Below are 26,154 nucleotides of genomic sequence, written 5' to 3'. Positions count from 1 at the left end.
GTTCCCGCCCGTGAGGGAAGCCGGAGCCGCTGGCTGGGCCCAGCCTCCCCGGGCTCGGCTGGGGTGCACGGTCTGCCCGGCCTCCGGGGGCAGCAGCAGGTCCTTCGCCGCCTTCTGCAGCTGCGCCCCTCCCTTCCCCCGCTCGAGCTCGCTACAATGTAGCCGAGCAGCTAGGCTGCACTGTGGACCCGGCGGGTCGTGTTGGGGCCAGGCAGACCCTGGCTTATGCTGCCTCCCTATTTCCCCGGACATGTCTGGCTTATTGGCAATTCCCCCCGGACGGGAATTTGAGTACCAAAAAGCCGGACATGTCCGGGGAAATCCGGCCGTATGGTAACCCTAGCATCTGATGAAGTGGGTTCTAGCCCACAAAAGCTTATGCCTAAATAAATGTGTTAGTCTCTAAGATGCTACAAGGACTCCTCGTTGTTTTTGCTGACACAGACTAACACGGCTACCACTCTAAAGGCAGAGTGAGTTAGCTGGGGGGTCTGCTGGAGACTATGAGGGGACTCAGGGAAGGAGCCAGGGCCTGAAAGGCAGCCCAGGAGGGACTGGGACCGAAGAGGGAAGAGGAGCGCAACTGGGCCATAACCTCCAAGGGAGGTGACTGGCTCATCATATGCACTTGGCACCACACGTCGATCCCGCAGCCCAAGGGAGCTACAGCCGTTCCTCGCCCCCCACCCCGTCTCTGTGCCCACGGCGGGGCCCCTCCTCCGGGGCGTCTCCGCGGCTCGGGTTCCCGCCCCGCATCAGGGTCCCCGGCCGTAGGGCGGGGCTAGCTCAGGCCCCATCCCCGGAGGGGGCGGGGCTTCTCCACGCTTCGCCATGACGAACAAATGACCGCGCGGGGAATGAGATTGAAGTTCCAGCGAGGCGAGCGCGTTCTCTGCTTCGAGCCCGACCCCACCAAGGCCCAAGTGCTCTATGATGCCAAGGTGACCCCCCGGCCGCGCGCGCGCCGCTCCCCAGCCCCGCCCCCCCCCTTCGCGCCGGGCCCGCAGTCGGCGGAAGCGGTTGCTCCGCCCGGCCGCGGGGGGTGTGGGTGTGTGTGAGACACAGCGAGACAGGCCCCGCCCCGCCCGCAGGGGCCTGGCCCAAGGGGCTCCTGGTCCCTCCCCCCCATTGCCCGCTGTCTCTAGCCGGGCGCCCCGGTCTCTCCCGCCGGAGCCTCGCGCCGGGCAGGCTCCGCTTTCAAGTCCGCCGCCTCCGCCCCGCCCCCAGCGCTGCCCCGCCCGCCCCCGGCGCGGTGCAGCGTCACACCGGGGCCTGGCTGCTGCCGCTGCCCGGCCCAGCCAGGGGGCAGCAGCGCTCGCTGCCTTGCGGCCGCCGCCGCGCTGAGCCCCGCGTCCTGCTGGGCCCCTTTCCCCGCCGCGCTTAGCGCCTGGGACCCGCGCGGGAGTCAGCGGCCCCGGTCCGGGCGCCCAGTTCCCGGGGCATCAGTCGGGCTCGGGCACTTCGGTACCTTGGAGCATCCGGGCCTGAGGCCACCAGCGAAGCGCTGCGTCCCTGGCTTGGTTAACGTCCTTTCCTGGGCGGATGTGCTCGGCGTGGGAGACGGTGGCAGCTGTGCTGGGGCTGCCAGTCACGGGCTCGCTCGTGGTAATAAAAGCTGTGAGCGAGGAGACCGCCCATCAGAGCCGGACTCTTCATATCCTAGACACAGGAGCCGTGTGAACGGGCCTGGGCCAGACACCTGCCCACCCCTCAATTCCTTGTGCACCTGCAACACAGTCTCCACGCTAGAGTTCACTCCTATGAGCCTTTAATAGGTACAGTAGTGTTAGGGAGCCCTCCTTGGTAAAAGCATCTTAAGTTGGGACTTCAGGTCAAAGCTACTGTTGAATTAAGCAGAAGCAGAGTGGGTAAAGTGGCAGTGTGATGTATTACATAGGGTATGTCTTCACTACCTGCCATATCGGCGGGTAGCAATCGATTTATCCGGGATCGATATATGGCGTCTTGTTAAGACGCGATATATCGATCCCCAAACGCGCTCACGGTCAACTCTGGAACTCCACCAGAGCGAGCAGCGGTAGCGCAGTTGATGGGGGAGCCGCGGCCATCGATCCCGAGCCGTGTGGACTCCAGGTAACTCGATCTTAGATACTTCGACTTCAGCTACGCTATTTGCGTAGCTGAAGTTGCATATCTTAGATCGATTCCCCCCCTCCAGTGTAGACCAGCCCATAGTGTTGGCTAAGTGGTTGATTTCCAGGCATTCTGACGTAAAAGAAAAGGTGTAAAAAAGAAATGTAATATTGGTTTGGGGTGTTAACTAAATAACATTGAAACACCTTTTAAATTAACAACTAACTCAGGCTGTGTAATGGTGCAGATTGTTGTCTTTCCAGTTTCAGGGACTTCAGCAACTTTGATTTTTTTTTTTTTCCCCATCACACCCAAAGGATAGTCTGAAACCTTTAAGTCCAGTTTTAATTTCTGTGATAGAGGACTTATCAGCTTCTCTCTTTGAAGACTGCCCTCTTAGTTGCTATAAGAACATCCAGGCTTGTATGTCTGACCTGCGCCCTTTAGATTTCCATTGGGATAGTTGCCTGTAGGAGCTCCTTACAGTGGGTGTGGCGGAGTTGTGTATTATTTTGTTAATGCTCCCAAATGTATTTGCAAAAGATATAGAAAAACAAAAAGACCAATTCTCTTCTGTGACCCTGGCTCCATAGCTGGATTACAACTCCTATGATGGACTGCATTGATTCAACTGGTGAGAAGACTGCAGTGCATCACAGGAGATGTGTTACAGGTCTAGTGAGGGAGCCAGGCCCATAGACGAGAATGCGGGCATGAAGCACCTGAACTACACGAGGCACTGCAACAGCACAGGTGGATACAAATTAATGTTGACCTCAAACAAAATTTTTTGGTTCAGTTCCGCAAACCAAAATATTTCAATTAAACTGAATATTTAGTTTTGATTTTCCAGTGGAAAACAGAAAAAATTCAGCAACACTGAAATTGTGGAAGCTGCATTTTGTGCCCCAAAAAATCCAAACAGAAAATTCCAGGCCATCTCTAGTTAATATGATTGACTTGATTAATGTGAACATTGTGGAAGAGATGAGGTTTCTAAAGGGATTTTCCTAAGAAGCACTATATAACACTCCTGATATGTGTGGTGTGTATGTTGAGTGTGTATTTAATTCTTATGTGAGGCACAGTTGTCCAGACTAGATTTTAAGTTATTTGGTAAGATTTAAGGCAATCCTTCAATCTTCTAGATTGTTTAGTTTTTTGGGAGATATCAAAGTGAAAGTACTTTGAATTCAAGTCTGTTTATATGAGTAGGTAGAATTGCGGTACTAGATGAAATAAAAGCGCACACTGTGAGGGGCTATGGCTGTATTAGCTTTTAGTATCAAGAATATCTCCATTCTCAAAATCTATCGTATTATTTCACTTGGAGTTCAGTTCAGAAATTCGCAAAGCATTGTTTTCTTAATTCTGCAGTTTGGCCCTACATGCTGTTCACGAGAAGAGCGTTCAATAGTTTTAACTAAGCATTTGATTTTCCTTCTGTACCATGACGTTACTGGTTAGTCTCCTGTATTAAGGGTCTGCAGAAGCAACTCATGAAGGAGATAAGAAAGCTACTTGTCCAAATGTGCGAATCCACACTGTTCCATCCCTCTTCTTCGGAGCACTTTTTGGGATGCTTTGAGATGGATAGGAAATGAGGACAAGGCAGGGCTTATTGGTAGTCTCTTCAATGTTTAGATCTCAAGTCAGTACACAAACATTGTCTATCATCTTTGCTGCTCTTAGTAGTTCCATGGGCTAAGGAGAAGGTGCATGATTTCCTGCAGTATGGATGTTCAAAGGCAATTTATTAGGTTTCCATTTACTCATAAGTATCCATTCCTTTCTTGCGCCCACAAACTCATTCCCTAGACACTCATTTCTATAGAAAGTGTATTGTAATCTTTGTATTATGCCACATGCTTTGTTTTCTTTTTCAGATTGTTGATATTGTTGTTGGAAAAGATGAGAAGGGCAGAAAGATTCCAGAATATCTGATCCATTTTAATGGTTGGAACAGAAGGTGAGAATATACAGAGCACCATTTTATTTAAAAAGTTTTTGTGTTTACAAAATCTTTTCAGTGGCATGCCATAGCCTACAGGATGGTGTAGGGTAAGAAATAAGTAGAAGTTAGGCTTTGGGCCTAAATTAGCGTAAGGGTAGAGGAGTATGGGAAATGGAAGTTGCTAGTGTAAGAAAGTTGGAAATAGTGTTATGGGCCGGGCCCTACCAGTTTCACGGCTGTGAAAAACACATCACAGACCGAGAAATAAGCCCTTCCCTGTGAAATCTGATCTCCCCAAAATCAGCTGGCCTGGGGAGGGACAGGACTTTCCCCTGCACAGCTGTTATCGGAGGGAGATCAGACCCACCTCCACAGGCAGCGCAAAAGTGAGGTGTACCACCCTCACTTCTGTGCTGCAGCAGCCCCAGTGCTGGGCACCAGGCGTCTGCCTCCCGCGGCTCTTGCCAGTGCTCGGGGCACCTGGGCTGGGGGCTGCTGTCGCTGCCCCCAACTCCTGCCATGGCTCTGGGCTTCTTCCCTCTCCGCCCCCTGGCAGCTCCTGCTGGGGCTGGGGGCTGTCCAGGCTTCATCTGGAGCTCAGAGACTTAGGCTGGGGGCTGCCACACCCTGCTGCTCCAGCTCCTGCCCAGCTTGCCCTACCTCCTCATCCCACCCACCCCCCTCCACGGCTCCAGCCGGGCCTTGTGGCTTTCACTCCTAGTAGTTCCTGGCCTGGGAGCCCACAGCTCCATCCCTCGCAGTTCCTGCCAGACTCAGGGCTGCCCCCCTGCCATGACTCCTGCCCAGGCTCAGGGACCTAGGTTGGGGGCTGCTCCCCCTGCAGCTCCAGTCCGGACTCAGGGCTTTCACCCCCCACAGCTCCTGGCTTCCATCCCCCCCTTCCCTCCCCGGCTCCTGCCCAGGCTCAAGGCTGCCGTTCCTCCCCCCCCCCCATGTCTCCAACTGGGGCTTGGGGTGCCCTGGCTCAGAGCTGCTGCCCCCCAAGGCTCCTTCGTGGGCTTCTGGCCACCCAGGCTCAGGGATTCTGCCCCTCCCTTCGTGGCTCCTGCCCGGGCTTGGGGCTTCAGCCCCTTCGGCTTCTGCGGGGCTCAGGGCACCCAAGTTCGGGGCTTCAGCCCCCACAGCGCTTTCTGGGGCTCGGGGCTTCCACCCCGTGGCTTCTGCCAGGGCCAGGGCACCCATTTTTGAAATTGTCTGGGGCATCTAGGCATGGGCCCCATGAGCCTATGCCTTAATCCACCACTGGCCCTGATAGTAGCTAGGAGCCCCTGCTTGGAGCACTCCCAGCAGCACTGGGGAGATCGCACCTACTTCCACCTCCAGGAACCTCCTCCAGCTGCGGGAAACTCCGCAGCTGCTGCCTTCAAAGATGGTCTCTGAAGGCAACACAGAAGTGAGTCTGGGAATCCTGCAACCCCCCTACAACAGCTTTGCGCCTCCTCATGATCCCCTTTTGGATCAGGACCCCCACAGTTACAACACAGTGAAATTTCAGATGCAAACATCTGAAATTGTGAAATTGACCAATTTTAAGACCCTGCGGGTGTGAAAGTTATCAGACCCTAGTTATCGGAAAGTAAGAGTTAGGAAGGATATGGCTCAGGGTTATAATACCATTATGTTTTGGTTATAACTGGTTTGAGCAAGGTTTTTAATGAGTATTTTTAAAAGTTGTGAATGTTTTATTAAAATGCTATCTATATTGATAGTATGGGAAAGACGTTGATGCAGATGTTAATTTAAATGATGTGTAATATAAAGAGCCAGTAAGAAGGTGGTGGGAATATAATTATGGAAAAGGGCAGTTTAAAGTTACTTAGTATTATAATTGAGTATAAAAGGAGTAGCCTTGCTAAATTTCAGGAGATCTCCAATTAACATAAAAAGGGTACTGTTAGGTTCCAGGATTATAAAGTTGTATATCTCTCTGTTGTTGCACTGATTACCCATTGATAATTTGAGTGTAATTATAATTGTAGTATTTATATTAATTGGGAACATTTCAATATAAAGATTACTATACCTTCGTAGGAAGAAATAATGCTATAATGAAAAAGGAGGACTTCAGTAATCTTTATTTTGTGAATGCCTTTAATAAATGCTTTCTATGGGACTAATTGGTTTATGTTGACATGTTGGTTTGTGGCCCCTGTGTGGTTGGAAACTCAAACTCTCTCTCTGTCATAATCTGAGTTGCTTGATGGTGAAGTCTGGAAACATTCTGATGTTGACAGAATATTCCTTAACGTTATCTTGTTGCTTCAAGTACTTCAACTTGTAAAGGTAAGGAGAAAGTATCTTTCTGTCTGTCTCTGGAAAAATAAAGCCAAAGGATGGTGCAAAAAGATGCAAGTCTACATCATAGTACCCCTTAATTCCAGATTTTGCTTCTAAAGAGCACTAAAATATTACTTTGTAGATGACTGTAAATGTACATTTGTCATTCAGTATTTATTCGTAAAGTCAGTTTCTATTTATTAACATTTTTTTTCTTTTGCCCCATATTTAGCTGGGATAGATGGGCAGCTGAAGATCATGTTCTTCGTGATACAGACGAAAACCGCAGATTACAACGTAAATTGGCAAGAAAAGCTGTAGCTCGCATGTAAGGAATATGTTTATCTCTTGACTTCAAATGGCTTTCATTCAAAATAACTGTATACCAGTTCTTAAAGAGAAGACTTGATATAAAATTCCTGTGTACTGGATCCACATCCTTCGGAAGAAACATCACTGACAAGTACCTGGGGGAGACTTGAAGCAGGGCTTTTTTCCCCAAAAACAAATATCTGTCTGTAATACTTGCTAGCCTTTTATGGCCGCAGAGATGAACAGAGTGGCAGGAGTATAGTAAAATGTAAAACATTGATGTGTCCACCACCGAATATTGTCCCTCAAGTAAATTATTTTTGAAATAATAAATACAATCAAAAACACTTATTGCCTGTGCATAGTTTATTCTTGCTTTTGCATATAGCATTGCTTCTTATGCTTTGGCAGCAGTAGTAAACAAGTGAAGTAATGACAGATTGAACAATTCACTCAAATTCTTCTTTAGGAGAAGAAAGGGAAGAAAGAAGAGACGTTGTCGGCTGCCTGGTGTTGACTCTGTGTTAAAAAGCCTTCCTGCTGAGGAAAACGATGAGAGCAGTGAAAATTGTGAGTTGTCTTCTCTTTGTTTTGATGACTACACTTGCATAATGCTATTTACAAAATTGTTAACTTATTAAACTACTGTAGCATCTCAATTTTACAAACTTCTGAACAACCAGTTATATGAACAATTTTTCCCGAGTAGATGGGAGGGGGATACATAACGAAAGCGATGTTGATGACGAACAAGTTGACATCCCTTCATATTCTGGTGCCTTCATTGTGTTGGTAATCACTTTGCAGTGATTTGAAGGACAAGAAAACAATGCAGGGCACCATACTGCAATATATCCTATATCTACTGTAAATTGAGATATTCAGTTTTATGAACTCGATCCTCCATTCATAAAACAAGTTTTCCTGTAATTGTGCATATTGAACAGTCTGATTTGCTACTGGGTTTGGTATTATAGGCATGTAATAGCACTGGCTAGAATGTTAATATAACCATATGAAATATATGAATATGTTTTGTATAAAAAATGAGCAGCTGTTACACCAAGATATCCTTCTCCTCTCCCTACCCTTGAGGCAGACAGTACTCTTTGCTTCACCCTCATTCAGCTCTTCTGGGCACTCTGGCCCAGATTTTTAAAGCTATTTATGTGTTGTTGCTCTCAGCATGTCAACACCTAACTGATTTAGGAGCTTAAATTTCATATTCAGAAAGGGATTTAAGCATGTAGTTGTTGCGATGCTGAGAACAGCAACACCTAAATAGCTTTAAAAATCTGGCCTCTACCTTTGATCTGAGAGTAGTGTTGCTCTGTCTGGCCCCAGCCTCTCCTGTTGGCCTTGCCTGGTGTGCAAGGACTCTGATGCTTGTGCAGTTACCATTTTGGCTTGTCCTGATCTTCTGGGCAACAGGATTTTTCCCTACCTGCATGATAAAGAGGTGTGTTTCTTGCCCCCAGCATGCTGGTGGTTGTTCCTGGCCTCTTTCTTCTATCAGCCATCTAGCCCAGGGCATTTTTCTAGTAACTTTAAGGTCTGTTTGTATTGTTTTGCAGTGTGAACACTTCATTAGTATGCTGGCCATTGTCATTCCTCTGATTCAGACATCTTTACACCATTATTATTTACAACTTTTTCATTTCAACATTTGTTATAACTTGCTCACAACTTGCATTTGGGCATATGAAATGATATTTATTTAAAACCTTTTGCTTACAACTAGAGTCCAGTGAAAATTAAAAAGAGCTACCGGTTGTTGAAAAATTTTGTGAATTTGCATATATTGGGGAATGTTCATCATTTAAAGTTGATATATGAACATTCTGTTTGTTTGAGCTTCCGAACTATTGCACGCTAAAATACTTAAAATATTCCTTCAGCATTTCTAGTTTATACCTCATTACAAAAACCAAACCAAACAGCCTTGAATTAAACGTTACAAAGTGAAAAATTGTTGGGTATGAATCTATGTCCAATGTAATATGCAGAATAAATTTGCTAAATATCAAAGATAACTCATTTCTCTCTTAAACAGCTATAAGTAGTTCTTCTGATGACAGTGATGAAGGAACCGATGAAGAAATAAAAAGTGAAGAAAGTGACATTGAAGAGAGGACAGACATGGTATATTCCTATGAGCTCCCTTAATTTTAATAATACTTAGTACTTTACATGATTGAAAACTGGGAAAGTTGAGACAGGTTAAGTGAATTAATTGCTCAAGGCCATGCAGCATGTAGTCATAGGGCCAGGACTAGAACTCATGATTATTGACTCTTAATAGAGGTCTTATTGTAGTGGAGCTATTCAAACTCATAGATGACATTTTACTCCCTTAGATGGCATTGAGCTCAATACAAAATGTATTAACTTAGACTTGTTCCTCTCATTCTATTTCCACTCGTAAGGTCTGCCAGCAAACAGCGCTACCTGGATTTATAGTTAGTGTAAAATGTTACTAGTCTCTTCAGGTGAAGCAGATTCTAATGCCATCAGGATTTTAATGGCTGATGTACACGGTTTCTTTAAAGAGGGTCTGCCAACTCAAATTAGGCTAAAATTTAGATCTATTTGTAAGAATCTAAGACCAGTAGAAATATTTCCACTGTACAAAAACGTCAGTGGAAACAGGTGTGCAAAAGCTGTTTGTAATCTAAACACGGCAGGAGAGATCATTTGAAAGTGAAATTGATTATAAACAAATAGAAAGTGACCCAATTGATAATTAAATTATTATTAAATTAAATGTAATGTGAAAGAGCGAAAAGCAAACAGGAAAACATTGAAAAAATGAATAGAATTTTTAAAACAGGACTTTCAAATAAATTGAAGGTGTTACTGTAAGAAACTACATTTTGTACTCTTACATGTATTTTACCATACAAGTAATTAGATTCAGTTTCTATTTTGCAGAAATTTTAATATTTGATCTAGTTTTGCCTAAAATACTATAGTAATTAACTAGTAACACTAATCATTTTTTCTTACACTGATTTGTGCTGTTGCAGAAAGAAGAACAAGAGATTCACACTAAAAGGGATATGGAAGAAAGAGCAATAAGCATAGAAATTCCTGAAGTTTTGAAAAAAAAGCTTGAAGAAGACTGTTATTATATTAACAGGAGAAAACGGGTATGATTGGTTAAATGAGGGAGAGTATATGAAAAAATACCTGAAGGCAGTCAAAAGATGCACTTGCACGTAGTGATTTCCATTATTTTAGCTAACTTGCTTTTACACCAAAACTTCTAAGATTTCAGGGGGTAATGCTTCTAAATGACTAGAGTACTGAATTACCAATATATTAATCTGTAAAATTGGGGTTCACATCTTTATTTGGTTTTGTTTTAGGAAATTTGGAATAGAACATTGAGCTAATCCCGTTCTGCTATTATATTTATATGTTCCCCAAAACTGGACACACAAGGGATTGAGCAAAAGTATAATTTAAGGAGCAAATTTGAAATATATGTATAAAGTTTTGTTGAATAGGCTAGTTAATTAGGCTAGGCAGTGGGTCACAAGTTAATGTTGTGGCTCATTTCTTAAATCCATAATTGTATTATTTGACAGTCATCAAATTGTCTCTTCAGCTAGTGAAACTGCCTTGTCAGAGAAATATAATAACTATCTTGGAGTCGTATGTGAAGAATTTTGCTATTAATGCAGCGTTTTCAGCTAATGAAAGATCTCGGCACCATCAAATGACTTCACATGTCAACATGAACCTTCATTATATCCCACCAGAAAAGAAGTAAGTAATGTCTACCATTTGTTTGGGTGTAGAGGAAGAGTGGATTTGAATTTCAAGCCCAGGTTTTAGACAATGTGTGCTTTTGTGCCAATCCATATACAGTGGACTCATACCCCAGTGTGTAAGACAGCACAACAATATCAGGAAAACTTTGTTTAGAGATGAGAAAATTACTATTATCCAAAGAGTTGATGTTGGAATTGCTAATAATAATACAGGGATATTACCACAATACTAATTTAACCATAAATTCCTTTATTAAGTCCAAAGGCCAAATGGTATTTTATACAATTGCTCTAAACATGCCTGATAGCCCAAAGGATGAGCAGTCTCTACACCAATACAGTAACAAAGCATTCATAAGCATGTGATCAGTATACTTACAAATAGTTTCCCCTACATTTGGCATTCACATCCTGGTATTCTTCAGCATGATCAGGTAGGGTCTGACAAAGAACCCTCAAATTCATAACTTTTTATACCCTTCAACAAACAAATAATGTCATAGCTATTACTACTTTAGCTACCAAACAATTTGAGACAGTTCACCCTTATTTCCAGTCTTAATCCAGACAAGATTTACAGCCTCCTTTCTCCCCAAGGCTTCTCCTCCTTCTTGCTGACCAATAGCTTTTTTTGTTGCACCTGGTTCACATGGGGCTTTACTTTTTAAAATAATACTGGTCTGTGGGATGGGACGCTCCATCCTGGCTCCTTCTTGGACAGATTCTCTCTTATTTAAAACCATCTGCAGTCACCCCTTTTGGTCAGAGGCCCTCTTTTTAGAGACTTCACCTTACCTTATTAGTTATTCTTTGAACCAACATCCTCCCTAGTTAATTTCTTCTGGCCTTAGATTATTACTTTCAAGACCTCCTTTCTACTTGCTAGTTAGGGCCTTTCATTATAGCACATACATTTCCTTAACTGAATTTAAGCTAACTAATTCTTTAAGTGTATTTATTCTACACTTACATTACAATAAAGCATCACTCTCCCCTTCTGTCACATAAGTTGAGGCTTCTATTTTAGCCATTTTGTTAAGAATTTCTGTATATATGGGGCATTTTCACCTCTGCATGACAGGAATTTAATTTTGAGCACTAAGAGGTACCTATCTTCCACTGCAGGGGCTGGTGTGAGACACCCCCTGCTGAAGCAAAGTTAAACTTTGAGCTTTATGAGTTGACACCTGGTCAAGTTATAGAAGCACAAACTCCAAAAGTGCAGGTGTATCACAAAATGCCTTCAGAGGACACCAGTTACAGGCAAGTCACTTTCTTGTGTGATTAGGCTGCCGAATGCTCTTGACCTCAAGCATCACTATGCAGTGAAGATAAATGTGTGTAGAGATAAAACCATCCATACGTGGCATGTTTGTGATTTTTTGAAGCATATGATCCCTCCTCCTCAGAGGTTAACTCCTCTTAAAGTAACAGTCCGAATGGATGGGCTGTCCTATTTCAGGTTAATGTTGGGGTGTAGTCTTTAATCCTTTTAAAAAAAAAAAAAAAAAACTTTAATTTTTTTTGGTCACATTCTGTTTTAGCAATTCAGAATTGCTTATTCCTTGCAGTGCTTCAGTTTGTACTATCATGTATCATTCACTGTTTTGATAGGATAATGATACTTAAGTTCTTTTTGCAGTACAATATCCCAAACCAGTGCTTATCATGAGACATCAGAAATAGGAATAGAGAACTAAATGTAATTTTGTGTTAATTTAAACCACTGGGAGCTGCGGGGGGCCGTGCCTGCTGACGGTCAACGTCAACAAAATGTGTCTCAGCTTGCAATCAGATTATCCTGATGGGCCGCATGCGGCCCGTGGCCCGCTGGTTGCCCGCCACTGCTGTAAGTAGTAACAATTCCAGGACTCTTTGTCACTTACAAGCAAATTAAGGTCAAGGGATTATCTGCCACCTAAATTAGAGAAACTTCGTCCTCCTTACTGTTCACAAAGAGTCAACTAAATAATGAAATGGTATCCACTCTTTGAAAAACAATGCTTTCCCAAAAGCTGTAGTCCTTTGTCCTTTCTCTCCCATACTTTTGCACACCATTCTGTGGTCTGTTTATGTGAACTTACAGGTATTTCCTTTGGTGTCTTTATTAATGGGAGTATCCCAGTTTTTCACACATATTAACAACACCCATGTGAGATAAGAGTTGCCCTATTTTGTAGATCCGGGGTGAGCAAACTTTTTGGCCTGAGGGCCACATCTGGATGGGGAAATTGCATGCAGGGACATGAATGTAGGGCTGGGGCAGGGGGTTGGGGTGCGGAAGGGAGTGCAGGGTGTGGGAGGGGATGTGGTGTGCAAGAAGGGGCTCAGGGCAGGGGGTTGGGGTGCAGGAGGAGGTGCAGGGTGTGGCAGGGGGCTCAGGGCAGGGGTGCAGGAGGGGTGTGGCAGGGAGTTGAGGTGCAGGGTGCAAGAGGGGTTCTGGGTGCGGGCTCTGGCCCAGCGCCCCTTACCTGGAGCGGCTCCAGGGTGGCGGCAGCCCGCAGCAGGGCTAAGACAGGCTCCCTGCCTGCCCTGGCCCCGTGCCGCGCCACTACCGGAAGCGGCCAGCACCATGTCCCTGTGGCCCTGGGGAGAGGGGGTCAGAGGGCTCCACGCGCTGTCCTCGCCTGCGGGTACCTCCCCCGAAGCTCCCATTGGCCGCGGTTCCCTAATCTAGAACTGAATTCTCCTCTTCCTCCTTTTCAACCTTTTCTCTAGTGTTGAGTTATGTAAAGAAATGGTGGATGGACTGAGGATAACCTTTGACTTCATTCTTCCATTGATCTTGCTCTATCCCTATGAGCAAGCACAGTTTAAGAAGGTGACTTCATCCAAATTCTTTCTTCCAATCAAAGAAAATGCAGCAAACACTAACAGGTAAGTTGGATAGACTCTGAATTGTGTCATGAGGCAGCAAACACATTATTTTGTTGAGCACTGAAATACATTTTGAAATAGATAGGGTGATTAATCATAACATGTTGCTTTTGTATTTCAGAATTGCTTTTATAAAATCTTGAACTCTTTTCTTCCAAGAATTGTTTTTGTGGGTTTTTTTTGTCCTGGTTTGGAATTTTTCTTGCAACCAGAAGATTAACTTAATCTTGGAAAGAAATTAAGGTAGAACTCAGTGGTATAGAAGGAAACTGAAATTTTGGGACTAGATTAAGGTTTACATTTCTGTTTAATTGGTGTAAAGGGCTTCAGCATTTGAAAAATAAATACTTCTATTTGGGGAATGCAGTTTTTTAAATAATAAGCCACATTGTTCCCCAATTTTAGAAAGGAGACTTTAACCCTAATTTGGACCATTGTTTAGCTAGATCAGAGAAGACGGGATTTTTTATTTTTAAATCTGGAAAGCTGTTCTCTTTTATAATTATATGAGAGGCTTTCTCCTCATTTCCTAGAAATCAGGAGGAGCTATCCCCGAGTCCACCTCTGCTGAATCCACCAACTCCTCAATCCACAGACAGTCAGCCTACAACAGGTGAGCCAGCAACACCCAAGAGGCGAAAAGCTGAGCCTGAAATACTACAGTCTCTGAGGCGTTCTACACGTCATACATCGAACTGTGACAGGTTGTCAGAAAGTAGTGCATCTCCACAACCTAAACGACGGCATCTCGATACGCCTGCTTCAATGCCAAAACTGTTTTTGCATCTGGAAAAGAGTAGGTTGCAGTTTTATGATATTACTGTAGATCACAACACCTTTGTGGGCTGCAGAACAAATATGTTTGTCTTGAGTAGTTCCTTATTGTCATATTAACCTTTTGCCTCTAATTTTTTATGTACAAATGGGAAATCTGTAGCGACTGGGGGGGAGTTTTAAGCAAGTAATGGAAAGTGGGCAGAGGATGGCTTCTGTAAGAATCAATGGTAAAGACTTGGAAGTAGGTAGGACCGGTAGTGGAGAGGTGAGATTGTAGTAAAGGGAGAGCCAGCTAAGTGAGAGGACCCTGAGTGGTGACTGGCCTACTGTCACACAGAAGCTGCAGCTGTGACACGTGGCAGAGAAGAGGAGATGGAGCTGCATGCTGGGGTTGTGAAGAGGTAACTTTTTAGGGAGTTGAGAAGAGCTGGTCAGGATGTTCCATTTGTTAAGGGGCAAAGCACTTCTGAAGTACTGGAATGTTTTTGTTGGCCAGCTGTTTCCAGTGTGCTGAATTATACGTACTCTTTCCAGTATAACTGTTTTATGCACAGAATAGTTTCTGTTCTGAAACTTCTTACATTTCCAACACACTATAAAGAATCCATTGCCCAGTATGAAGGATCCTACCTTACTCTTGTCCCTCCCAGCCTCCCCTTTAAAAATAAAAAAATAATATCCATGATGCTTTGGTGTCAGAAATAGGAACTGTAAATTGAGTTGGAAGAAAAACTTTGTATTCCCCTTTCTCTGTCCTGTTAGCTAAAAAGGACCAAAGTAATTAGTGAAAACCTTCTATATGGCTTCTAAACTAATAGTAGGTACACTTCATTTTATGCCACTTTGTGGGCAACAAATGAAACTTTTTACTTATTCACACTTGCACTAGTAGAGGGCATCTCATAGCTCATTACACTTGATAGATGTATTACTGTTCTTGTAGGCTGTCCCAGGTGATTGCTCATCCCACTGATGTGGGCCGGGGGTGGGGAGGGCGGTGTCCACTGGGACTCAGTATTCTTGGCAGATTTTGACTAGTCTGGGGACTTGTGGGGGGAGTTGCAGACCAGTGCTTTCCCAGTGTTTTGGGGGTTTTGCTGGCTGGCTGTAGGGTGAGGTGCTCTGAGGGTCTGTAATAGGCAGCCACAAATGGCTCTGTGCCCACCAGATGGGAGGCTACTAGGATTGTTCTATAAGACACTCTGGATGAATAGGTTTACAAGAATTTGTCTGAAGTGGTTGGATTAAAAACTGGTTGCGTGGCTTTCACATGATGTTCAGCAGCTTTGAAAATCAGGCCAAAGGTTTTCAATTGAGCTTTGTGATGGTTGAGTGGCATTCACAGGAACAGCTCTTTTTAGTTCAAGTCTGCACAAATTGTCTCATTCACATTGTCCACAAGCATGTGTGACTTTTCTGACCTTGTAATTCATTTAATTCAGACATTTAAGTGAGATTTGATCATCTGGAAAAATTACTCTAAAAATGGATTCCATGTTGTTGTCTGTCCCAAAGCAAAATCAGGGAACAGGGTCATAAAGTCATAGTTTTTCAGAATAAAAATGTCGTTTTTAAAAAAAAAATAAAAGGAGCAGATCTGCAGAGTTCTTATATCTATTCAGTCATATAGGTAGGGCCCTACCATATTCACAGCCATGAAAAACACGTTACAGACCATGAAATCTGGTGTCGTCTCTCTCCTCCCCCGCCCCCCCCCCCCCAATGAAATCTGGTCTTTTGTGTTCTTTTACCCTATATTATACCAATTTCATGGGGGAGACCAAAGTTTCTTAAATTGGGCGTCCTGACCCAAAAGGGAGTTGCAGAGGGGTCACAAGGTTATTTTAGTGGGGGATCATGGTATTGCCATCCTTATTTCTGCACTGCCTTCAGAGTTGGGTGGCTGGATAGCTGCAGCTATCGGCTGGGCGCTCTGCTCTGAGGGCAGCGCCCTGCCAGCAGCTGCGCAGAAGTAAGAGTGGCAAAGCCATACCATGCCTCCTTACTGCTGCACAGCTGTCTTCAGAGAGTGGCGGCTGACTGAGGGCCCGGCTCTGCAGGAAGCAGCGCAGAAGTAAGGGTGGCGATACCATACCATGCCATCCTTACTTCTGCGCTGCTGCTGGCAGCAGACTGCCTTCAGAGCAGGGCTCCTGTCCAGCAGTTACTGCTCTCTGGCCACCCAGCTCTGAAGGCAGCGCCGCCACCTGTAGCAGTGCAGAAGTAAGGGTAGCAGCACCGCAAACCCTCACCACACACAATGACCTTACGACCCCCCCCAACTTCTTTTTGGGTCAGAACTCCTACGATCACACTGTAAAATTTCAGATTTATATAGGTGAAATCATGAAATTTACTATTTTTAAAAATTCTATGACTGTGAAATAGACCAAAATGGACCCTGAATTTGGTAGGGCCCTACATATAGGTATACTTTATTTTTATCATTGGTGAATCAACACAGCTGCGGGAGTGAAATGGATAGTTTTCTGGTTGTTAAATAACCAGAATTATTAATAGTTCCAGTGGTAGGATGATCTGTGCAAAACTCGTTGTCTTCTAATTATTTCTCCTGTTAGACCACTGCCTCTCCAGTAAAGGCAACTAAAGAGAGCTTTTTAGTCTTTTAGCAGTGATAATGTGTGAACCAGAAAGAAAACAGCTGGACTTTAACATCTCGATTGAGTTTGCAGTGCTGTCTGTTAGAAAACATTTGTAAACCTGAACAAATTTGATCTGGAAATTTATTTGGACACAACGCTTTCACAACTACAATATCAGTTTTACGAAGTAATTTGTTTTTCTAGCATTGACCCTCTTCTAAAGTATTGCAAGAGTGTTTCAGGGCTGAAGGCTGAAAAGCCAATGGGTGGGCTGGGGGATTGGACCAACCCCTGGAACTCTTGTCGCTTAAACCCATCTGCCCCACTTGCCCTCCCCCTTGATACCTTTACACAAAAGCTGCCAACGTTACTGATTGGTGCAGGTCAGAACTGAAGGGGCAGTGGTGTTTTGTTTTTGTTTTTTTGTGGGCAGACTTGATAAACTCGTGACAGGTGCTTTGGATATTCAGTTTGTTCCTATGTTTAAAATTTTAAAGGTTTTAGCAGCAGGCTTTGACTCTGTTTAATAGCTGCATAAGAAACTGACCTTTCTAGCTGAATGAAATAAACGCCATATTTAATGGATCTTTGTGTAAAGTATTTTTCTGTTTACTTTTTGAAGAAACGCCCGTCCATAGTGGGTCATCATCACCTATCACTCTGACTCCTAGCAAAGAAGGGAGTGCAGTATTTGCTGGCTTTGAAGGTAGAAGAAATAATGAATTCAATGAGGTAATAGCTATGCTGAAGAATCATCTCCACAATTGGTGCCCCAAACTGATGTTAGATTTATGTGAAAAAACTTAGGACCCTGTAAAACGCAACATTTTTTTTTAGCAGGGCAGTAGCATCTCTATAGTTCAGAGTAAAATAGTAGTTTCATTACTTATTGGTTAATATGCTTAGTTTCCAGTCCACCCATCACCCTGAAGACTTCTTTTCAATTCTGTGGCCAAGTTGGCTTTTTGTCTGTCCAACATTTACTTTAAAAATGAAGTCACTTTGAAATGTGTGTGTATAAACACAATAAAACCTTTAAGCAAAATAGTTCGTTTAAAATTACTACCCTGAGAAATTAGTGTGACTGGGAAAAATGGAGCTACTGTACTTTTTTCCCTAGGTGCTGATGAAAAAACAGCATTCTGCGTTTCCGCTGTTAACTCTGTAGCACTAGTTACATAAGAAAATGCTTATTCCTAGAACTGTGCTGGCATTGGTTGGATAAGCTAATTTACAAGACAGTCAGGAGTGCATTTGTGTTTAGGAGGCCTGGACTCTATGGTATTGTAGTGTGTACAGCAAAGCTTCGAATGGTGTTAAACAGCCTTTTTAACATCAAACAAGAAAGTTAAATAAAAGGAGGAATGTAAGAAAATATTTTAAAAAATCTGATTGTCCTCTAATCCAGTTTTCTGTGTGAATTAAGTCAGGCTATAGGCTATACTATTTGTGATCACATCTTGATATATTTTTCTAACCAGCATGTTGTATTTAGGTGTTGTCTTGGAAACTGATGCCAGAGAACTATCCCCAAAGCGATCAACCACCTCCTCCCTCTTACATCTATGGATCTCAGCATTTGCTACGGATGTTTGGTAAAACATAACCCTTGTTTTATGAAACACAATCTGTATGCTGTACATCTAAATTGATGGTTTTACATTCCTGTTTTAATTTTTTTCCAATAGTGGCCTCGGGTAAATTTGGCTCATAATTTAAAACTATTAGGTCCCATGTGCACTTACAGAACAGCCATTTAAAAAAACTTGGTATATCTCACACTGGTATCACAGCATTGCAAAATGGAAATTTTTATGTTTAATGCAGTTGTCTAGTTGCAGTAAAATATTTTGAAAAATGTGCATTAGATTTTAAATGCATTAAAAAAAAATTGTTCTTTATATGAGCATTTAAAATCTGCCTGTTGGGTGCTGAAGCCACAGAGTTCTGAGCTGACTTTGCTGGCTCTGTAGCAGTTACACTGAAGATATATAATCTCCAGTGTATGTCAAGAAACAGAAGTAATAGTATTAACTTCCTCATGATATTTCTAATGTACAGTAAGTGTTTTGTGATGGTGATTATAAATACTTTTGAAAGCGAACAGAAGCTGCTAGGGGAGAGATTTTTATATTCCTCTTCTATGAGTATTAAGTCAAATATTGGGTAAAAGCAGTTAAACTGTTTATTTCTCTGTTTATTTACAGTTAAACTTCCAGAGATACTGGGGAAGATGTGCTTTCCTGACAAAAATCTAAAAGCTTTGGTAAAGCATTTTGAACTGTTCTTGAGGTAATTTGACATCCTATATTACATGCAAAAATGATGAGGTAATATTGGCCTAAGCTTTCAAGGGTAACTAGTGATTTTGGATGCCTTGATTTTTGGGTGCCTGATGCAATATCCTAAAAGGCCTGATTTTTTTTTTTCTTTATTTCTTCCAAGAAGCTCTGAGTGCCATTGAAAATCAGACTCCTTTCAGGCGTGCGATTGGGAATGCAAAAATCACTAGTCATTCTTGACAATTTAGGTCATTGACTCCATCTGGTGCAACTGCCAGAGCAAATTATCGTCCTTAAACTTTGTCATAACTTTTGTTAAGGTGCTTCTGTAATTGATAGACTCGAGGGGGAAGCAGAACTTTCATCTGTAGTCTGTGATGGGCATACAGTGGTTCAGAATTATAGCACATAAAACTTTTATTGTTGAGCACCAGACATATAATATCGCATCTGTCTTGGCCTGGAAATAAATTTTATAAATGAACATTAACTTACATCTGCACAGCTTGCACTGAGGTCATAACCTGAAGATAGTGAAGTTACACAGATACAGCTGAGGGAAGAAATTTGGTCCCCAGAACCTTTGTTAAAGTTGTTAACTTATTAAAAGGAAAGAACCAACTTGTATTTTAGGTCCCAACACAAGTTTGCCAAGGTTGAAGCTATAAAAATCTTGTAAACTGAATGTACTTGGTCAGGAAGGCATTGAAAGAACATGAATAAACCTCTTTTAATGTCACATTGTGTGTGTCTTCAAAGTAGTCACACATTGAAAAGTGGTTATATGGAACTAATGTATCAGAAGGTGTGTAAGATTATCATGTCTATATAGTTTATGAACATATGAAATTACTTTTGCTGTGTTGATTGTTTATTGAAAATAAAACAAATCCTAATTGTTACAGTTTACCACAGTATAACTTTAAAGCGTATAACTACAGTTCTGGCGAGTCAGGTTTTTGACCACTTATTTTTATTTGATAAGACTTTCCAACAGTAATCAACATTTACTTACCATAATATGCTTGTAACAGGATCACCATTATTCAGTAGCTGGATATTGTTTTTGTTTGGGTTGAATATTATTTGATGCTTAACAGACGCAAGGTGTTAGTTTGTTAGTTTATCGCCTTGCTGTACCTCAGAGACCCATGTCTGGATGACAACTCCTCATTTCCATAGTATGTACATATCTGCATTTTGTTAGATAGTAGCCTTGAAAGATTATCACATACACTTATCAGGCAAGGCACAATATCTCTTTGCATATCCTTGCCATTGGGCAAAAAATTTAAAGGTATTTTACACACAAGTTATGGAGAGGGGAAAAAATTGCTTTTCACAAGTGGCTAACTAGAATTTTTGCCAGAATCCTTTAGTCCATATCTCTCTTAGACTTCCATCAAATTATCATGCTGAAATTTCTACTCTTAATCACTTACGTGATACCTAAGTATAGATGTTGCTGAATTATTTCAAGTTTTAACTTATAAAAATAAACTCTTCTTGTTGGTTCGTAGTGATGGTTGAGCAGAACTTCTTGCTTAGTGTTTCTTTGATCTCTCACTCATATTGCATAGTTTCTGTTGCTCTGTCCCGTTCAGTCTTCCGTATATGGGCTCAGTCATCGAAGTGTCTAAGCACTTCCTGACTGTTTTTAAAGATAAAATTAATGTCCTTGACCCTATACCCTTATTTGAAAAGTTTGGGTACTATATTGATATCAAGTGTGTATTTGTGTCTTGTAGTGAGAGCTTCTTTCTGCCATCCCTAGACTACTGGTAGTCTGAAACCTTTGCTTAACAAACGTGGCATCGCTGAAAAGTGCTTTCATTTTTCAAGGCTTATATACTGTCATTCTGCTTTTAAAGTAGCAGCCGTGTTAGTCTATATCCGCAAAAAGAACAGGAGTCCTTGCGGCTACAGACTAACACGGCTGCTACTCTGAATTGTTTGTCTCTAAGGTGCCACAAGTACTCCTGTTCTTTCTGCTTTTAAAGACACTCCCAATTTTATATTGAGAGTGCAGTAGCCTATATTTTTAAAGCTATTCAATTGACTAAATACATTGCTCCTGAAAATCCTTTCATTTGGTTTTCAATCCATTTTAACTTGTTTTATTACATTTTAAGGCATTAAATGATTATGGCCTTCATATGTGATGGAGCTTTTATCACAATGTATCTTAGCCTACCTGTTGAGGTTAGAATCAGCAAGCTGCTGGCACATTCAAATTGTAACTCAAAATCTTAGAAAAAGGCCTCCAACTATCTTTCTTGATTATGAAACTTTTATTACTATAGTCAGTACACTGTTACAAGTTTTTAAAGAAACCTAATTGTTTCATGGTGCTTCCTAAATAATTTTTGTGACGTGCTTTCCAAACCAAGGAGACTGATGCTTTTTTAATTCTATCCCTCTCTTATACTGAATTACTATTTTTATAATCTGTAGACCAGGGGTGGGCAAACTACAGATCCAGTACTTCTTGGAGCGGCACAGGGCCGGGGACAGGGCAGGTATGCAGGGAGCCTGCCCTGGCCCCAGTGCGCGCCGCTCCCACCCCGGAGCCCGAACCCCTCCTGCCCCCCAACTCCCTGCCCTGAGCCCCCTTGTGCACTCCGCACCTCTCCTGCACCCCAACCCCCTGCCCTGAGCCCCTTCCTGCACACCGCATCCCCTCCCACACCCCGCACTCCCTCACGCACCCCAGCCCCCGGCCCTGCATACCATTTTCCCACCCAGATGTGGCCCTTGGCCCAAAAAGTTTGCGCCCCCCCCTCCCCCCCTGCTGTAGACTCTTGGAAGTATTGGTTTTTAATTTGTGCGCCCCTCTAAAGGAGAGTTTCTTAAATGTAGCTCTTGCTATAGGAAGGTCTTACTCCTATTTTATGTGAATTTCTGACAATTTCTGTAAAATAGATTCTGAATTTGTGCTGTAATTGTCCCAGCAGGAAGGACCGTTATCTTTATTAGCTAGACACTAAACTGCTTTTCTTAGCATGTATGCTAGCATCTATTCAGCAAGGATATTTATACTCCAAAGTAATTCAATGGATTTTTCTCCCTAGAGCAGTGGTCACCAACCAGTCGATCATGATCGATCGGTCGATCCTAGAGGATCTCCCAGTCGGTTGCAATCTCCGGTGGTGCAGTGGGGCTGCTGCCTGCAGCTTCCATTGGCCAGGTACTGGGAACTGTGGCCAATGGGAGCTGTGGGGGCAGTGCTTGCAGAGAGGAGAAGCGTGCGGAGCCACATGCCCCCTCCCCCAGGGGTCCCGGGGCATGTTGGCCCCTTCTGGGAGTGGCGTGGGGCCAGGGTAGGCAGAGAGCTTGCTTTAGCAGCAGCCACGCTGCACTGCCAATCAGGAGCCATCGGAAGTAAGTGCAGTCCGGTGGGAGGCTGCACCCCAGCCCTCATCCGCCTCCCAGAGCCATTATCCCATATCCCCTCCTGCTCTCTAAGCATCAGCCCTGACTCCCCTCACAGAGCCAGCACCTTGTACCCCCTCCTGCACCCCAACACTCTGCTCCAGCCAGGAGCCCCCTCCTGCACCCAAGCTCTCTCCCAGAGCTTGCACCCTTCACCCTCTCCTGCACCCCAGCCCCCTGCCCCAGGCTCACCCCAGAGCTCCTTCCCACACTGCGAACTCCTCAGCCCCAGCACTCCCTCCCAAACCCCAACCCCTTACCCCAGCCCGGTGAAAGTGAGCGAGGGTGGGGGAGAGTGAGCAGCAGAGGGGGGGATGGAGTAAGCGGGGTGGGGCTTTGGGGAAGGGGCAGGGCCTCGGGGAAGGGGTGGGGTAGATCCTGAATTGCTTTTAAAGTCAAAAAGTGATCTTGGGTGTAAAAAGGCTGGAGACCACTGCCCTAGAGAATATAATTTGCAAAAACTCAGAACTTCAGAACCTTAATTTTAAAAGTAAAAATAACTATTTTTAAAATTGTCAAATTAGTCCTTAACAAAGGAGAAATTGAGTGAAGAGAACTTAACTCTTTAGGTTGGCTTTCTCCGCAGTCCTCTAAATGACTTGTGACTGTACAGTAAGGAGTTTCTTTTCCCTCTCCCCTGCACTTTGAGTGAGATTTATTTCCCCTTTAATAAATAGGAGCTGAGTTTGTTAGAGACAAGTAGCCTACTCATCTGAGGACAGTTCAGTGAACATCTTGATGAGAAGTTGCACAGTTCAGAATGGCAGGCTGAAGTTCTCTCCTTTTTTCTTTAAATTGTGGCTGATTGAAGGGAGGAGATCTACGCTGTCTATATAGTATAACTAACCAGTGTAGATCAGGCATAAGTAGTTTACCATTGTACTGTTGGCATGAACCATGTTTAAATTTTATTTAAGAAAAAAATCAGTTAAACATTTTGATCCCTAGTGTAGACAGGGATTTAATCTCTGAATTTTAGAGAGATGAGTTTAGTGTTTAAATGTATAGTTTCACTTAAGTCTTTGGGCTATTGCAGTCTATCCTGAATTGAGAAACTTTCTTTGATATACCACTTTTGTCTGGAAGCTTATTTTACACTACATTTACTCACAGCCTGGTGGATGTTATAAATGAGATACTGCTCTGTAATACTTCTCAGTCAAACGTCAGATTGCTTCTGGGCGTGATTGATTTCAGTTTTCCATAATAAATATATTGTAGTAAGAAATAAGAAATATAGAAAACATACACTGTTTTTTCATTAAATGATCAGTGTACCCATTCTGCTCAGTAGAGCAGTCTTACAGACTGTAGTGAGCATTTCTTAATGTACTGTTGAAAAATGAGTTTTAAGTACAATACTTTTTTTGAAAATGTTAAAATTAAAACTGGCACTTGAGAGAACACTGACCTTGAGTCCTAAACAGTTCAAAACACTTGCTTTAAGAAGGTAAAACTGGGTTGCAATTGAGGCTAGTGCCTAACTTCCCATTTCTTGGTTGTGATAATAGAGTAATGTATCAGTAATCCCTTCCAGTGCTACACTTCGGTGATTCTAGGCAGCTTGGGTTAAAGTGATCATGAAATGATAGAGCACAACAAAGATAATAGATTTCAAGAAGGCAGACTTCAGCAAACTCAGGGATTTGGTAGGTCAGATCCCATGGGAAGCAAGTCTAAGGGGAAAAACAGTTTGAGAGAGTTGGCAGTTTTTCAAAGAGATGAGCAAACTATCCCACTGCATAGGAAAGATAGGAAGTATGGTTAGAGACCCTCCTGGCTTAACAAGGAGATCTTCAGTCATCTGAAACTCAAAAACAAGCCCTTCAAAAAGCGTAAACTAGGTCAAATTATGAAGAATGAATATGGAAAAAAACAACGCAAGCATGTCGGGACAAAATTAGGCCAAAAATGAGATTATACTAGCTAGAGACATAAAGGCTAACAAGAAAACATTTTACATATACATTAGAAGCAAGAGGAAGACCAAAGGCAGGGTAGACCCATTACTCAATGAGGGGGGAAAGACAATAACAGAAAATTTGGAAATGGTGGAAGTGCTAAGTACCTTTTTGTTGTTAGTAGCAATTGGATATCTAACAGTGAATGCCAGTGAAAATTAAGTAGGATCTGAGGTTAAAATAGGCAAAAACAAGTTAAAAATTACTTAGACAAGTTAGATGTTTTGAAGTCACCTGGGCCTGATGAATTACATCCTAGAATACTCAAGGAGCTCATTGAGGAGATATCTGACCCATTAACGGTTATCTTAGAAAAATCATGGTGGATGGGGGAGATTCCAGAGGATTGGAAGAGGGCAAATAAAGTGCCAAGCTATAAAAAGGGGAATAAGGAAAACCCAGGGAATTACAGATCAGTCAGCTTAACTTCAGTACCTGGAAAGATAATGGAGCAAATAATTAAGCAATCAGTTTCCAGACACCTAGAAGATAAGAGAAGTAAGTCTGGATTTGTCAAGAACAAACTGTGTCAGACCAGCCTAATAGCTTTCTTTGACAGGGTAAGAAGCCTTGTGGATGGGGGGAAGTGGTAGATGTGCTATATTTTGACTTTACTAAGTTTTTTGATACTGTCTCACATGACCTCACGAACAAACTAGGGAAATGTAGCTTAGCTACAGCTACTATAAGGTGGATGCATGACTGGTTGGAAAATCATTCCCAGAGAGTAATCATCAGTGGTTATCAGTTAAGGTAGAAGGGCGTATAGAGTGGGGTCCTGCAGAGATCTGTCCTAGGTCCGGTTCTGTTCAATATTTTCATAAATGATTTAGATGATAGCATAGAGAGTACCGTTATAAAGTTTGAGAACGATACCAAGCTAGGAGGGGTTGCAAGTGCTGTGAAGGATAGGATTGTAATTCAGAATAATCTGGACAAACTGGAGAAATGGTCTGGAGTAAATAGGATGAAATTCAATAAGGACAAATACAAAGTATTCCACTTAGGAGCAGTCAGTTGTACACACACAAAATGGGAAATGACTGCCTGGGATGGAGTACTGCAGAAAGGTATCTGGAGGTCATAGTGGATCACAAACTAAATATGAGTCAACATTGTAACACTGTTGTGCAAAAAAAAAAAAAAAAAGCAAATATCAGTCTGGGATGTATCTGCAGGAGTGTTGTAAGCAAGACGCAAGAAATAATTCTTCCACTGTACTCTGTGCTGATAAGGCCTCAGTTGGAGTATCATGTCCAGGTCTCGGCACCACATTTCAGGAAAAATGTAGACAAATTGGTGAAAATCCAGAGAACAACAAAAATGATTAAAGGTCTAGAAAACATGACCTGTGAGGAAAGACTGAAAAAGATGGGTTTGTTTAGTCTTGAGAAGAGAAGACTGAGGGGGAGGGACAAGTTTTCAAGTACATTAAAGGTTGTTACAAGGAGGAGGGTGAAAAATTGATCTCGTTAACCTCTAGGGATAGGACAAGAAACAATGGGCTTAAATTGCAGCAGTTGAGGCTGAGATTGTATATTAGGAAAAACTTGCTAACTGTCAGGGTAGTTAAGCATTGGAACAAATTGTCTAGGGAGGCTGTGGAATTTCCATCATTGGAGGTTTTTAAGAACAGGTTAGACAAACACCTGTAAGGAATGGTCTAGTTATTACTTAGTTCTGCCTTAAGTGCAGAGGACTGGACTAGATGACCTGTTGAGGTCCCATTGAGTCCTATACTTGTATGATTTTATCACTAGGTTCATAGAGGTATGTGCATATTTGGTG

The 26,154-nt window shown here is 42.9% G+C and overlaps 1 protein-coding gene across 5 annotated transcripts in view; it reads left to right on the top strand.

Annotated features, from left to right (window-relative positions):
* Positions 1-774: 774 nt before the first annotated feature.
* MSL3 (MSL complex subunit 3) overlaps positions 775-26,154 on the top strand; it is a 37,350-nt gene continuing 11,970 nt past the window's right edge. Inside the window, exons 1-13 of one of the 5 annotated variants that reach the window (XM_034757037.1) lie at positions 775-941; positions 3,981-4,063; positions 6,579-6,674; positions 7,128-7,228; positions 8,712-8,800; positions 9,685-9,807; positions 10,269-10,429; positions 11,560-11,697; positions 13,153-13,311; positions 13,845-13,924; positions 17,314-17,423; positions 18,187-18,286; positions 18,899-18,983. In XM_034757037.1, the coding sequence (XP_034612928.1) occupies positions 843-941; positions 3,981-4,063; positions 6,579-6,674; positions 7,128-7,228; positions 8,712-8,800; positions 9,685-9,807; positions 10,269-10,429; positions 11,560-11,697; positions 13,153-13,311; positions 13,845-13,924; positions 17,314-17,423; positions 18,187-18,286; positions 18,899-18,983 (1,424 nt within the window). In that variant the 5' untranslated portion in view covers positions 775-842. Of the gene's footprint in view, positions 942-1,485; positions 1,776-3,980; positions 4,064-6,578; positions 6,675-7,127; positions 7,229-8,711; positions 8,801-9,684; positions 9,808-10,268; positions 10,430-11,559; positions 11,698-13,152; positions 13,312-13,844; positions 14,108-17,313; positions 17,424-18,186; positions 18,287-18,898; positions 18,984-26,154 lie in introns of those variants that run through there. The other 4 variants (XM_034757025.1, XM_034757043.1, XM_034757030.1 and 1 more) reach the window with 4 other exon arrangements.

This window comes from Trachemys scripta, chromosome 1 (assembly GCF_013100865.1).
Source record: "Trachemys scripta elegans isolate TJP31775 chromosome 1, CAS_Tse_1.0, whole genome shotgun sequence".
Taxonomy (NCBI): Eukaryota; Metazoa; Chordata; order Testudines; family Emydidae; genus Trachemys; species Trachemys scripta.
Note: the sequence above shows the minus strand (reverse complement) of the source record. Positions and strands in the feature narration are given on the sequence as shown.